Raw genomic sequence first — 13,686 nt, 5'->3', positions numbered from 1 at the left:
TTAAACGAACTTGTTGAGTTTTATTTGCGATTTCCTTTTGTGGAAAGGCGTAAAACAGCTTCTATTTACATTACCAAACATTTTTTTTAAAAAACATATGAATTTACCCCCATTAAATGACTAAAATGTCACAAATCAACCGCTTCTAATTCCATTTTTTGACTTTTTTTGATACAGAAAACAAATAACACTTGTTTTTTACACTTTTCAACCTTTAAATTTGTTTTTAGACTCAAGTTTTTCTCTAATTTACCGAAAAACATGCATTTTCCCTATACCTACTGTGTTATTTTGGAAACAAGATGGCGTTCAATTTGTCTTTTACGTAACAATGGGTTGGACTACTCGGTATTTCTACGGCTCTGGATAACACATGTACAAAATATTTGCTCCCCATTTAATAAACGTTTAATACGATTTTTATCATTTTAATGGAAATGTTATATTTTGGTTTTAACCCAAAAAAATTGCGAAGATTTTGTTTAATTTTTAAAATTAACATGTTTTAAATTTGTTGTATTTATTTATATTGTAGGTAAGCATATTTTTCAGACATTTTACCTTATAATATATTAAAATATTTGGTGTAAGACCCGTTTTGGCGGAAAAGGCGTGTGTGACTATAAAGTCTTAACTTCGTAAAATCTTTATATTTTGATTCTGAATGATTGTAACTTATTTATCTTGGCGTGACGGGGCAAAGGACGGTCGTTATATCACGTGTACTCTGTTATATAATATGCATAACTATAATATATTGAGCTTTTTTAGTGTTAGCCTGTTTTTTATGATGTTTTGGTAAGTAGATCTAATAATCATAAACATAGTATTTGGCAAAACGTCAGAGTTATAGTTCGGCTTTTGTGATTAGTAGTGCAGAACGTTTACAAATGCAATAATATTATACGGGTGAAAATAAGACTACAAACTTTTATGCAGTAAGTTTAACACAAAACAATCGAAAAACATTGAAAGACTTGTAAGTTATTTTAAATTTAGTCCAAACCTGGAAAATATTGGGGACCGAAACTATTTTAAGGTACAGTTAAAACCTCAAATGGTATTGATAAGATGAAGCATTTAGTTGCAGCTATTTATAAAATCAATCTATTTTTACAGGAATTTAGTTTTGAAATAATTTTGGAACCCTGTCTTGTGATCGGCCGGTGTGATTATGATAAAACAATGGTGAAAGAAACAGAATTGAATGATAAAGATTTACGGGAGGAATTATCCAAATATGGGGTCGCTGTCGGACCAATACTCCCCACCACTAGGGGGGTATATGTCAAAAAATTACAAAAACTTAAAACCGAAAATGTAAGCGCAGAATTGCAATATTAATGGTCTTTTGCCAGTGTAGTATATTGTTACATTAAACAGCTTTAGTTCCTGCATTGCATGGTTTTCTAGGCATATCTATATTCATATTCAGATAGGCAGACATACATTGCTGAAAAAAAAATTAAAACCTTATCAACAGTGCAATTTTGAGCATAATTTCGTTATGCCTGTTACATACACCTACAGGCATTCATGTTATTTATGGCAACGTTGCTAAAAAAGTGATGCTTTCTTTTCCCCACTTCCCTTTCTGCTTTTGCCCCCTCCCTTTTTTTGTAAATTCCTAGATGGCTGGTAGCAACAGCAGCTCAATAACCAGATGCCAATTTTTACAAATCTTCTATCCAGAAATGCCCGGGTTACCAGAAGTCCACGAATGGAAATCATTCAGATTCGTCGACAAAATCAAATAGAAAATTGAAACAAACCAAAATCGCAAGAAAAACTTTCGGGTTCAGTTCGGATGAAAGCGACAATGAAGGTAAAATAATACAAGTTGTTTTTTTTTCTAAATTTTACAAATGTGGTAAAAAAGTAATTTTTATAAAATTTAATTTTTTGGATTATATTTGCGTACCAATGTTTTGACGTCCTATACAAATCATCTCCATGAGGATAAATGACATTCAACAGCCCAAAATACCAGTATGGTATCATAGAAAAACAATGCATAAGATTAATATGAAAGCCACAATATTTTAAAAAACAGGTTTAATACGCTGAATATAGGATCTCATAAATGGATGTCATAATGGTGGTTGTTTTATATTAAATAACTATTTATTCTAGAAAAATTAAACAAAGGGAGGTCTTACATCACAAGAAAGACGAGAAGGTCATCACCTGTCAATCAAGCTCCACCTGTCAATCAAACAAGTTCAAAAGAGACAAAGAAACCGATTCATAGGAAAGTAGAAGGACTCGCTGAACCACGTCGTAGTCGTCGAAGTGTGACGCCCGTGTCACAAGCATCGGTTGCTAACGGTTACTCGGATGATTCAGATGAAGAAAAATGGGAGGAAGTGACGTCAGTTGACATCAGCACGTCACCATACCTTCACCACTCCCCACGGTCGTCATTGACCCCTCGACGACCTCTGATGCCACAAAGGAGCATTATGACATCATCGAGACTTAGCCACAGTAGCAAAATAGAGACGCCATTGTCGGCGGTAACAAGGAACGGAGGAAAATCGCTGCGGAAGCGAAAATTTGATTCAACGAAAGATGACGATAATGATGAGTCAGCATCGCATGAATATGATGATTCAGCAGATGAAGTTGTTGCTTCCGCCAAAAACTTTAAGCCGAAAAACTCTGAAAGAAACTTTTTCTCTTCTTTTAAATCGTTATTTTCGTCACGAAAGCCTGGTCAGTTTGCCAACTCTGAGGTTGGTTTGCAAAACTCATGGAGGTTGCATTGTTCAGTGCTCCTACCTATAGGAACAGTGGTGTTCTTCATTATACTTGGGTTGCTGTACATTACAATGAGGTCGGATAGCTTGGTGCATTCCGAAAGATTGATTGACATTTCGGAAACTGTAAGTTTAGTTCATGAATAAATAAATAAATGAATGAATGTAACTTATTTATACTCGCATGGCTGGAAAATAACAGTCACACGGTGTTCCGTTTCATACACTCCGTGCCCGCTACCACGTATGTAACTTGCTTATCCTCCCGTGGTAGGCTACAGCAATTGTAAATTTAGTTTTTGGTTTTTGGTTTTATTTTTCTTTCCTCAGCAGAGAATTTGACCTATGCTTTATTAACATATATTTTTCCTTTAATAGTTAAAAATAGACTCACCAAAACCAATGGCAATAGTCAACTCTATGTACGATATACTTTCAAAAGCAGCAGGTATGTGTATTGTATGTGTGCGTACTACCATTGGTTGCATTATAGATAGAATACATGTCAGAGTTGGCACATTACCCAATCATCTAGTATGCTACCGACTATAGATTTTTTTATATAGAAACATTTATGTGCTACCATTGGTTGTATAATGCTCTATACAAAGATATATACAGGCTACTCATTGGACCTGGTATAAGGCCAGTGCTGGCCCATTAACCTTTGTATTATAAACAGTAGAAATGCTTTTATTTTTTTAACATGAAACAGCTTGATTGTTTTTTCCGTTCCCTTTTTACTTGAACAGTACGCATGTTTAACCCTGGCACCTAAATAGGTTGTTAGTTCTGTAGTAATACATTGCCATAATAGCTGAATTATTCCCCTATCATGCCTTAGCAGCAACAGGCTAAATGTTTATTCCATTCCAGGGGATAAGATTTGTAATTACACGGAAGCTTCAGATGTGCTTAGTTTTAATAAACTAAAGAAAACTGTCAAGGTAATATATTATATTTGTGGTAAAAAAAACCTTTTTTTGTCATATTTTGTTATTAATTGTTAAAGGCACAATTGGGAAAACGGGATATTATGTGATACAGGCATCCATCTTACCCCACAGTACTTTATAACAGATATTATGTGATACATGCATCTTACCCCACAGTACTTTATAACAGATATTATGTGATACATGCATCTTACCCCACAGTACTTTATAACAGATATTATGTGATACATGCATCCATCTTACCCCACAGTAATATATAACATATATTATGTGATACATGCATCCATTTTACCCCACAGTAATATATAACATATATTATGTGATACATGCATCCATTTTACCCCACAGTAATATATAACAGATATTATGTGATACATGCATCCATCTTACCCCGCAGTAATATATAACAGATATTATGTGATACATGCATCCATCTTACCCCGCAGTAATATATAACAGATATTATGTGATACATGCATCCATCTTACCCCGCAGTAATATATAACAGATATTATGTGATACATGCATCCATCTTACCCCGCAGTAATATATAACATATATTATGTGATACATGCATCCATTTTACCCCACAGTAATATATAACAGATATTATGTGATACATGCATCCATCTTACCCCGCAGTAATATATAACATATATTATGTGATACATGCATCCATTTTACCCCACAGTAATATATAACATATATTATGTGATACATGCATCCATTTTACCCCACAGTAATATATAACAGATATTATGTGATACATGCATCCATTTTACCCCACAGTAATATATAACAGATATTATGTGATACATGCATCCATCTTACCCCGCAGTAATATATAACAGATATTATGTGATACAGGCATCCATCTTACCCCACAGTAATACTAATATATAACAGATATTATGTGATACAGGCATCCATCTTACCCCACAGTAATACTAATATATAACAGATATTATGTGATACAGGCATCCATCTTACCCCGCAGGTAATAACAATGCACTTTTATTACACAGGCAAATGAAGGCGATTTCATGGAAGCGTTAAAGTTGATCAAGTTGAACCCACAGTGGGAGTTTGTGATGTGGAAAGATAGGAAGCAATTGTTGGGGAAAGATGACAAGTATGTGGTTAATTTGTGAGAATATATGTGGTGTATGTCTGTATTGTATAGATGGTATGTGCTGGTTAATGCATGTATGTAACGTTTTTAACATGGTATGGTGGGGTAACGACAGTCGTTGTGTTGTGTTTCATACACCTCGTGCTTATGTATCTATGATGGGGTTAATGTGTCATAATTTAAATTTATAAATTCTTTTTTTTTTCAAAAAAATACAAAACATGATTGAATCTCAAAATGTACAATCCAAACATTTTAACTACAAGATGAAAAGTGATACAGTTACATTCTTCTATTTAAACTCCATAGCAATCTATGGCTGGTATAATAGTTTAATGTGCGGTAATGTTTAGCTGGTAGCATAGTACTGCTCTGCAACCTTTTTACTTTGCACTCACTTAAAAACTTTGTAAAATACAAAATTTTTAATAAAGTTCAAATAAAACAACAAAGGAACGAGACAGTTGTTATATACCATGTTAGAAATAAAATACTTTTAAAAAGTTACGGCAATACTTTAATTAAAAAAATTTCTTAAAACTTTTGCATAAGGCTTCCGAACCCACTTTTTATTCCATGCAACTTTTTATTCCAGTGTCAAGGATGTTCGTTACTTGTCATCGCTTCGACCCTTCATCCCCACCTTGTGTCGATTCTGGCGAGCCGTGGAGAAAGTTTTATTTCGTGTAACAATGGTGGTGCTTGGTACGTGGTTTGTTGTCGTACCAAATAAATTGTAGATATATAATCGTTTGATTATAGGGCATGCCCTTATTGTTCTGGTTATTACTCCCCAAACGTTTTTCCTGTGACCTGTGAATCCTTTTAATATCTTAAAAAAATCTTAATGGGAAATAGTATAACATATCACCTTACAAGAATAACGATGATGGTGCTTTGTGTATAACATATAAATTATATACAATAGACATAAGATGCTATAGACAAGGGCTCCCAAACTTTTATCTTAGGACCTCTTTTAATCTCCTGATATTTTTGCAACCTTTCTGGGTAACGTTACATTACCCCACAATGTCAATTTTCTGAAGCCGCTTCCAGCGTATAAATAACTGTTTGTTGGATGCATGGCATATAATAATTATAGGAAAATATTTACAGAAATATATAACTTATATAACCGTAGCGCAAAGATTCTAAAAGAGCGTTATTTTACAAACCACATTTAAATAAAATCTGTTATTTTTTACCCTGTATGCATTATTACCATTATTTTCTACCCTGTACAGCCATGATCATCATATGGCTGTCAATCATCTACCAACAATATCGGGCACGTAAGTTAAACGAGGAGAAGCAACTTATGTTCGATCTTGTGGAAAAAATATTAGGTTCGTTATATTTGTATTTAGCTCATGCTCGCTGTCGAGTTATACACCTCATGTTCGCTGTCAAGCTATACACCTCATGCTCGCTGTCGAGTTATACACCTCATGTTCGCTGTCGAGCTATACACCTCATGCTCGCTGTCGAGTTATACACCTCATGCTCACTGTCGAGTTATACACCTCATGCTCACTGTCGAGTTATACACCTCATGTTCGCTGTCGAGCTATACACCTCATGCTCGCTGTCAAGTTATAACATCTCATGCTCGCTGTCTAGTTAAGATACTTTCATGTTTATCCTCAGTTTGGAAAACCAAGGGGTTTAATACACGGGTGTTGCAAACCATACATTTTTAAGTCTGACAATTTGCAATACATCGCTATAAAAATCTAATATATTCAATATGTTTTAAACAAAAAAAGGATTTTTAAAACATAATTTGTTGCATTGAAAACAATGAGATTAGATTGTATTCTGTCCAACTGCTTTATATTAATGTGTTATTCGTATAACTTATTACGCAGATGTTCTTAAGAAACATTATGAAACAAGTTGTACAGATGGCGATATACAGCCTTTCCTACCAATACTACATGCAAGGGATATGATAATACAACCTCAGGACAGGTGAGGGTTTGAGTTGTTGTGTTACACACACTCACAGTTACACTCATAGTTGTCAAACATAGGGAACCTCATTGATTAATGTGGTGAATGCAATATACTTTGGCTCTGTTTGTATAGACACCTAACAGCAGGGTAAAATCTGTTTTAATCCTAAAACTGCAGTACTAAAATATATCGTCATCCCTGTTTCAAAAGTTGCATGGCAGGTTCCACCTTGCCCCTTAATGTTTTACCTGACCCCACATTCACCCATCTAACCCCACATTCACCCATCTAACCCCATATTCACCCATCTAACCCCACATTCAACCACTAGGAAGAGAATGAGCGGAGCGTGGGACAAAGCCGTCCATTTCCTCTCGGCGAGTGAATCGAGGATCCGCGTTGAAACTCAACGAATATCAGGGGAGGATTTCGATGTTTGGAGATGGATACAGGTGATTGGGGGGTTTGTGGTGTAATATATTATATGGGTGGGGCAAGGCACCCCATGGGACCTGGGGGTGATATTGGGGTGTTGTAATGATGGTTTGGTAATTATAAATATATACAATATTGGGGTAATGCAAAAGAACAGTTTCTAAGATATTATGTACCAACAATAGTGTAGTAGGCTAACTCTGGCTGTACACAGTATCCGGTTGCTTGCGAAGTCGTATGCAAACCCATGTCCAATTCCGCATGCGGCAGCAAAATCCGGACACATCAGACAAAACGGACGAATTTCGGATACTGTGTACAGCCACCTTAACTCTGGCTGAATGGTGTTGTGTTGCTTGTGTGGGAATACTGTTATACACAAAATGTTAGGGTTATGAGTCAACTCTGACCTACAGTAGCGCGTAGCAGCTTAGGTGTCAGGGTAATAGCCATCCCTGGCCTAAATCTCAGTTCTGATGGCATGCCTCGACCTTTAGTAACCCCCCTTGACCCCAGGTAACCTCCCCCAGCAAGAAGCAACAAACCCCCGGCAGAATATGGCAAGGTGAAGCGTTTGACACAAACAGATCAATCAACACACCAAGTATAAGTCCTACACCATGTTTGAAGATCAGAAGCATGTTTGACCCAGATGTGTAAGTAGGACACTATGTCTGTAGGTTGTGTAACATAAACTAATAATTCAGCGGTCACATACTTAATTAAGTGGAGGAATTCAGAGTTATAATACGAGTGTTCTTTCCACACTTTTACCCATAGCGTGTTTTAACAATTGTTGTTTTGTTGTTGATTCCTTTCCCTTCGTTTTTTAAATAACATGGTCTTCGCTATCATTTACAAAAGATAAAAAAATGTTATTTAAACCAAATAAACCCCTACAGAGAGAAAGCTGGTGAATGGCAGATACAGATCCAGGATTCGATTCTTGAGAAATGTGTCGGAAATAATGGAATTGTTTGTATAGTGGTGGAGAAGGCTTCTAATGAGGTTTGTTTTTTACTTTTCCTGAAACTCAAAAATGTCCGCTGCGTGTCTGCCATACACCATCGAACTTGGGGTCCTTTGGTTACATGCAAGTGCCTAACCACTAAGCCATAATGCCGAACCTTAGAAAACTACTTGTTTCAATCCCTCAATAAAATGTAGGACTTACTTCAGCATCCTTTATATCAATATTTGAGAAGTTTATTTTTTCAACCCCGGATTTTATTAAACTTAAAACTACCATGATACTTACATTTCTTGCTTCTTACGTTTTATGTGTTGTATATTTAAGGTTGAAATATGCAGCAACCTATAACCCCCCCCCCACAGGGTCTTGTTTACGTGAAATGCCTCACGAACGCAGCAGCTGGTCAAGTGTTTCGTTCGCTCCATGGTTCGTGGTTCGATGGCCGCCTCGTCACCGTTAAGTTTATCTCGCTTAACCGATTCCATTCTCATTACCCGAGCACAGTGAACCTCACGACCCCCTTAACCCCATCCTCATCTAAACCCACTTCCACCTTCCTACCCCCAACCCCTGGCTTTTCCACCTCAACCCCACTAAAGGCTTCCTAATTAGGGGAAAAAATCCCTAACTTTAAGGGTAGTAACCATGAACTATGGGTATAAACTCCTAAAATTTTGGGGTAAAGGTCTTTATTTAGGGGGTTCGAAAAACACCCCGAAATTTTGGGTCGAAAGCCTAAAAATCTGGGTCAACGCCCCTAAATTAAGGGCTAATACCTCCTAAATGAAAACTTGAAGCATATTTTTACATTTTTAAACGTTAGGGAATCTATTAACGACAGAGTTGCTTATTTCACGTAACTCGTGCCCTAAACGTTAAACTTGCCTCTTTACCGCCACCACTTGGTTGTATAAAGGTGTACGTATGTGCCGCTAGATGTCGCACTTAAGCAATAACATTATAACAACTTTGCTTGCTCGAAACTAAACTTTAATTATTTCCTTGATTTGCTGGTGACCCCTGTTTAACCCAGGGAATTCCCCTTTTTACCCCTAGCAGACATCACCCATATACCAAAGATTTTGCAGAATTTCCCTATTTCATATTGGGGTAATCCCCAGTAAATACTGATCACCTCCAACTAGGAATTCCCCTTTCATCACCACATGGGAATTCCCCGTTATTGATACATTGCGGTACTTTTTGTAAAAGTTAACGAAAAATTCATTTCATTTTTTGGGGCCTTTTTATTTGTTTTGTTTCGGCAATGAACCAAAAAGTTACAATGTTTCTAATTCTCAAAAATTCTCGCTGTTATTTTCTTGTAATAGTAAGTCCATCTTTAACTGGCTTCGTTGCTGCCAAATTCTTGCTTCATAAATTGAAAATAAACTCGCAGATATTCATACCTGAATACGTTGCTTAGGTGAGAAAGTATGTTACTGTGGTTTCCGTTAGAACATAATACTCCATATTTACTGATCGAGTTTTTTACAATTAACAAAACTTTTTTAGAGTTATGAGGATATGGGTATATGTAATTATTCTTTGTTTACTATCAAATAGAACAAAAAATGAAAACATGTGCCATATTACCCCACCCTACTGTATATTTACATGGACCATATTACCCCACCCTGCTGTATATTTACATGGACCATATTACCCCACCCTGCTGTATATTTACATGGACCATATTACCCCACCCTACTGTATATTTACATGGACCATCTTACCCCAACATACTGTATATAATGTCTGGTTATGTAAGGTGATAGATGACATGTTTTGCTGGTGTTTTTGTAAGTGTAACTTCTGCCCACAGTCGAGTTGCTGAAGCTATTGCAGTGTGTGAATAAGCAGGCATGGCTTTTGGTTGGTTTGGTCATTTATATCCTCATGGGTGGGAACTTGAGTGACTTATCCATGGTTGCCACTCCCATGCCCACAGTGGAGCTGCTGAAACTATTGCAGTGTGTGGATAAGCAGACATGACTTTTGGTTGGTTTGGTCATTTATATCCTCATGGGTGGGAACTTGAGTGACTTATCCATGGTTGCCACTCCCATGCCCACAGTGGAGCTGCTGAAACTATTGCAGTGTGTGGATAAGCAGACATGGCTTTTGGTTGGTTTGGTCATTTATATTCTCTTGGGTGGGAACTTGAGTGACTTATCCATGGTTGCCACTCCGATGCCCACAGTCGAACTATAGAACTTCTTCGCGTGTTTACACTACGCACGATGGTTGTGTATTCGCGCCTGGCGAACATAAAAGCACTTACGGATTGACAACTATGATTTACTATAACATAATCCAGATACACATGTATAGTACAGTTCTTATGTTTGTGTATTACAATGAATAAAAATTCAATACGCGATTTTTGATGTAAAATGTTAAATACGTTGCATTCTAAACGTGTTAAAATTTCGTAAATAATTGGCATTCGTAAACGTTTAAAAATATGTTAGTTTCGCACAAAGTTGTCCCCAAACTCCAGCACAAACTCTGATTTCTATGTGCTAGTCTCTCCTCAGTGACATCACAATCCGGATTCGACTCAAAAGAAGCCCGATCGATTCGAAAACTGGATCGAGAATTGTTCGAACTGTAAGCGACCAAATCTTTCCAATGAAGTTGATCTAGAATAGAAAGGTAAGTGACGTCATAATGTGCTCTGTTACGTATGTTACTCGCAAAATCAACAGCTTATTTTTACATATAAATATAAATTGATTAAATGTGTGGCAAAATACGCGAGATTTTTGATGCTAGTAAAGAATCCTCCCATACTGAACCGTATTTCCTAATCTGTGTCGTTACGGAGGGCTCTTCACTAGTACCAAATATTCAGTTGCTGTTTATCGCTTATCTAAATATACAGCACATACATACATACATATTATAACGCTTACCTTGATACCGAGACATCTAATACACGGCATGATCCACCAAATGCTTAAGAAAGCAAGGCAAGCAAAGTAAACGCCCCATATCAATGCGCATGGCACGCCGAATACGAGGGTCATTATCCGGTACACCCAGTATTTCGTAACCGAGTACACCTTGTAACTCGTTCCCCATACCGTATTGAAGCTATGTGCTCCCGAAGGTTCGGCTATGATGTCAGCAAAGTTAACCTGTGAACAAAAATGATGTCATTATTACGTATATGTTACGTAACACGTAGATGGGCGCTGTAGTGTAACAACTAAATTGGTTCCCTTAATTATACGTCATAATCCCTGCGCGCTGGTCCGCTTTAAGCTTGTGACGTCACAATATTCTTAAATTAAAGCAGCCGCTGCAGTTGTGTGTAAGCGTGTGTTATCGACGGTCCAACCGCGACTGTGAATCGCTGTTATGACGTTCCAAGAACTAGATTGCGAGGAACTGACTGCAGAATCCGCGTGAAAAATTATTTAAAACGAACATCAGCGCAAAAATACTGGAAAAATATCCTTTTAAAAAACGTTCTCATCCGGCGTAATTACACAATTAAATCGCGGCTGTAAACCGCTGTTACGAAGCCATAATTACCTTTACGGATTCCTGCAGGTTCCTAGGGTCCCTGTTAACGTAGTCAGTTGTGTCTGGTTTCTTTTCCTTTTTCTCTTTTTTCTGTTTCTTGGACTTGGACTTTGGTTGTTCGAGTTTTACCTCTTTAACCGAATCAAGTTCCACATTGTCCATCCCGCTTTCGTCGATCGGCACTTTTACCTCATCACAGGGCTTTGTGACGTCATCATCGTCAGAATCGAAACGCCTCGTCGCGTCATTGGTTCCAGAACGTCTCGACCCCGGGGTTCCGGGTGCTGAATTCCCGCCAACGGACTCAGTTTTTCCCGGGGTTGCAGCTTCGTGTTGTGCTTCGAAATCACCTTTCTGTTCTCCGTTTTCTGCCATAGTTGTTGTTTACCTAAACTCGACTTCGATTGTGCTGGGAGCTCGCTGCAACTTATGCTCTAGTGGCAGGCGATAGACGAGCGCGAACAGATGCGAACGGAGCTTTTTTCTTCGCTTACCCTTTTTCACATCACTTCGTTCGCAGCTTACGAGTTGCTGCTTGCTTATTAACACCAATACGTGTGAAAGTTCTAGTCCCGCCTTAATTCTATTAAAGTTATAAAAGAACAATCAATATTATTTGCTAACAGTAAAGATTCGAAATATTTTTTTTATTATTTATAAATTATATTGTAACGTAATAATAAAACAACACAGTTTAAACCTTGTAGTATGACGTCATAAATATTAATTGCATCACGAGCCTTGTTACGTCATTAATTCCCGAATAATGACTTATTACGCATAATGCATTTCTTATGACGCGTTAATGAACTTAAGTCCAGAATATTTTCTAGAATATTGACCGGATGTTACGTATTGTTACAATAGAAATATTATAAGGGGCCTTGTTTTTGGCAATGACGTCATATACCAATTCTGTGACGACATAGCGCAACATGTGACATCACAAATCAACCTATATTACGACATAAAGTAACACATGAGTTAACAAAGGCATGCTTGTGACGACATAGAGACGTGTGTATGTCATTAGCATTGCTGTGTTAATTATATGCGAGTGCGTTGTGTGTGCTTGTAATATTCGTTGTAGTTAAACACAGAAACATGTAAATTATTGTAAAAGTGGTGTTTTAAATATTCGATATGTTTGCTTATACGACCTGTACTTAACCGTTGGTGAGTCTTATACCTTCTAAACGGCTGCTGAGTTCAATTTATTTTCATTTAAATTTGTCGTTTTATTACGGTCTAATCATCGCAACAATTATGTTTGTTACGTAAAACTGTAATCCGCATTGTGATATAAAGACACGAGTATTATGACGTATGAATTGGTTGTATTTGTTAACAATGTATGTGGTAAATAACCAAGGTGATAACGTATACTGTATTAATGTGATATACCCATCAGCTTTACTTAATACTTGTGGGTTAATTTGTAGACCACTGATGACGTATATAAGGTGCGCCGCATGTGTGTTACATTAGATTGGCGTGCCGCAAAGCGGGCATATAGGTGTACCATAAAACTTTATTTACAATAATTATTGTGAAATTTTTCGTGCCATTTTTTCAAAATTATCATATAAAATTAAGTTAAAAAAAACTTTTGGTTAGTCGCCAACTGGCTCATAGGATCTGGTTCTGTGAGCTTAAAAGTTAAATAATCCCCGGCATATAAAACGCATAAGGTACCGGTATATGTAGCTAAGTTTACATAGCTTTATCATAGGAATGTATGTACACCTATATAGCCAGGGGCTACTACCATGTTTATTACATTAACCATACGCGTCTAAGATTCGCGACAAAATGGTTTTTGGCTTCTGCATAATTTTATTTAACGGGTGAAATCTTTTGTTCCGAATCGAGAAAGTTTATATGACGTCATAATTTATTTTATGACGTCAGAACCTGAACTTTTGCCGAAAATTCGAC

General features: G+C 36.9%; 2 protein-coding genes across 2 annotated transcripts; one reads left to right on the top strand and one right to left on the bottom strand.

Annotated features, from left to right (window-relative positions):
* The first annotated feature begins 1,119 nt into the window (after positions 1-1,119).
* Positions 1,120-9,620, top strand: LOC149736145 (inner nuclear membrane protein Man1-like). The gene is made up of 13 exons (XM_089878752.1): positions 1,120-1,320; positions 1,693-1,825; positions 2,134-2,885; positions 3,138-3,207; positions 3,636-3,706; positions 4,741-4,847; positions 5,443-5,552; positions 6,095-6,196; positions 6,719-6,821; positions 7,138-7,258; positions 7,758-7,897; positions 8,144-8,249; positions 8,577-9,620. Exons 1-13 carry the CDS (start codon positions 1,186-1,188, stop codon positions 8,820-8,822), a joined length of 2,196 nt encoding a protein of 731 aa, XP_089734878.1. The 5' UTR covers positions 1,120-1,185; the 3' UTR covers positions 8,823-9,620.
* Positions 9,621-10,548: 928 nt separating this feature from the next.
* LOC149736144 (caveolin-1-like) lies at positions 10,549-12,209 on the bottom strand. The gene is made up of 3 exons (XM_089878762.1): positions 11,758-12,209; positions 11,133-11,357; positions 10,549-10,859 (listed from the first exon to the last, which is right to left on the bottom strand). Exons 1-3 carry the CDS (start codon positions 12,121-12,123, stop codon positions 10,740-10,742), a joined length of 711 nt encoding a protein of 236 aa, XP_089734888.1. The 5' UTR covers positions 12,124-12,209; the 3' UTR covers positions 10,549-10,739.
* Between the last annotated feature and the right edge of the window lie 1,477 nt (positions 12,210-13,686).

The sequence above is a fragment of the Ciona robusta genome, chromosome 5 (assembly GCF_009617815.1).
Source record: "Ciona robusta chromosome 5, ASM961781v2".
NCBI lineage: Eukaryota > Metazoa > Chordata > Ascidiacea > Phlebobranchia > Cionidae > Ciona > Ciona robusta.
This window is presented reverse-complemented; position numbering and strand designations above follow the sequence as displayed.

Bases quoted from the DNA above. Each gene is read 5' to 3' on its own strand.
- LOC149736145 (XM_089878752.1), top strand. From the start codon at position 1,186: ATGGTGAAAGAAACAGAATTGAATGATAAAGATTTACGGGAGGAATTA. The intron at 1,321-1,692 runs GTAAGCGCAGAA...TCTTCTATCCAG, and splicing joins AAAAACTTAAAACCGAAAAT to AAATGCCCGGGTTACCAGAA. The intron at 6,197-6,718 runs GTTCGTTATATT...CTTATTACGCAG, and splicing joins TCTTGTGGAAAAAATATTAG to ATGTTCTTAAGAAACATTAT.
- LOC149736144 (XM_089878762.1), bottom strand. From the start codon at position 12,123: ATGGCAGAAAACGGAGAACAGAAAGGTGATTTCGAAGCACAACACGAA. The intron at 11,358-11,757 runs GTAATTATGGCT...TTTTGTTCACAG, and splicing joins ACCTGCAGGAATCCGTAAAG to GTTAACTTTGCTGACATCAT. The intron at 10,860-11,132 runs GTAAGCGTTATA...TTTCTATTCTAG, and splicing joins TTAGATGTCTCGGTATCAAG to ATCAACTTCATTGGAAAGAT.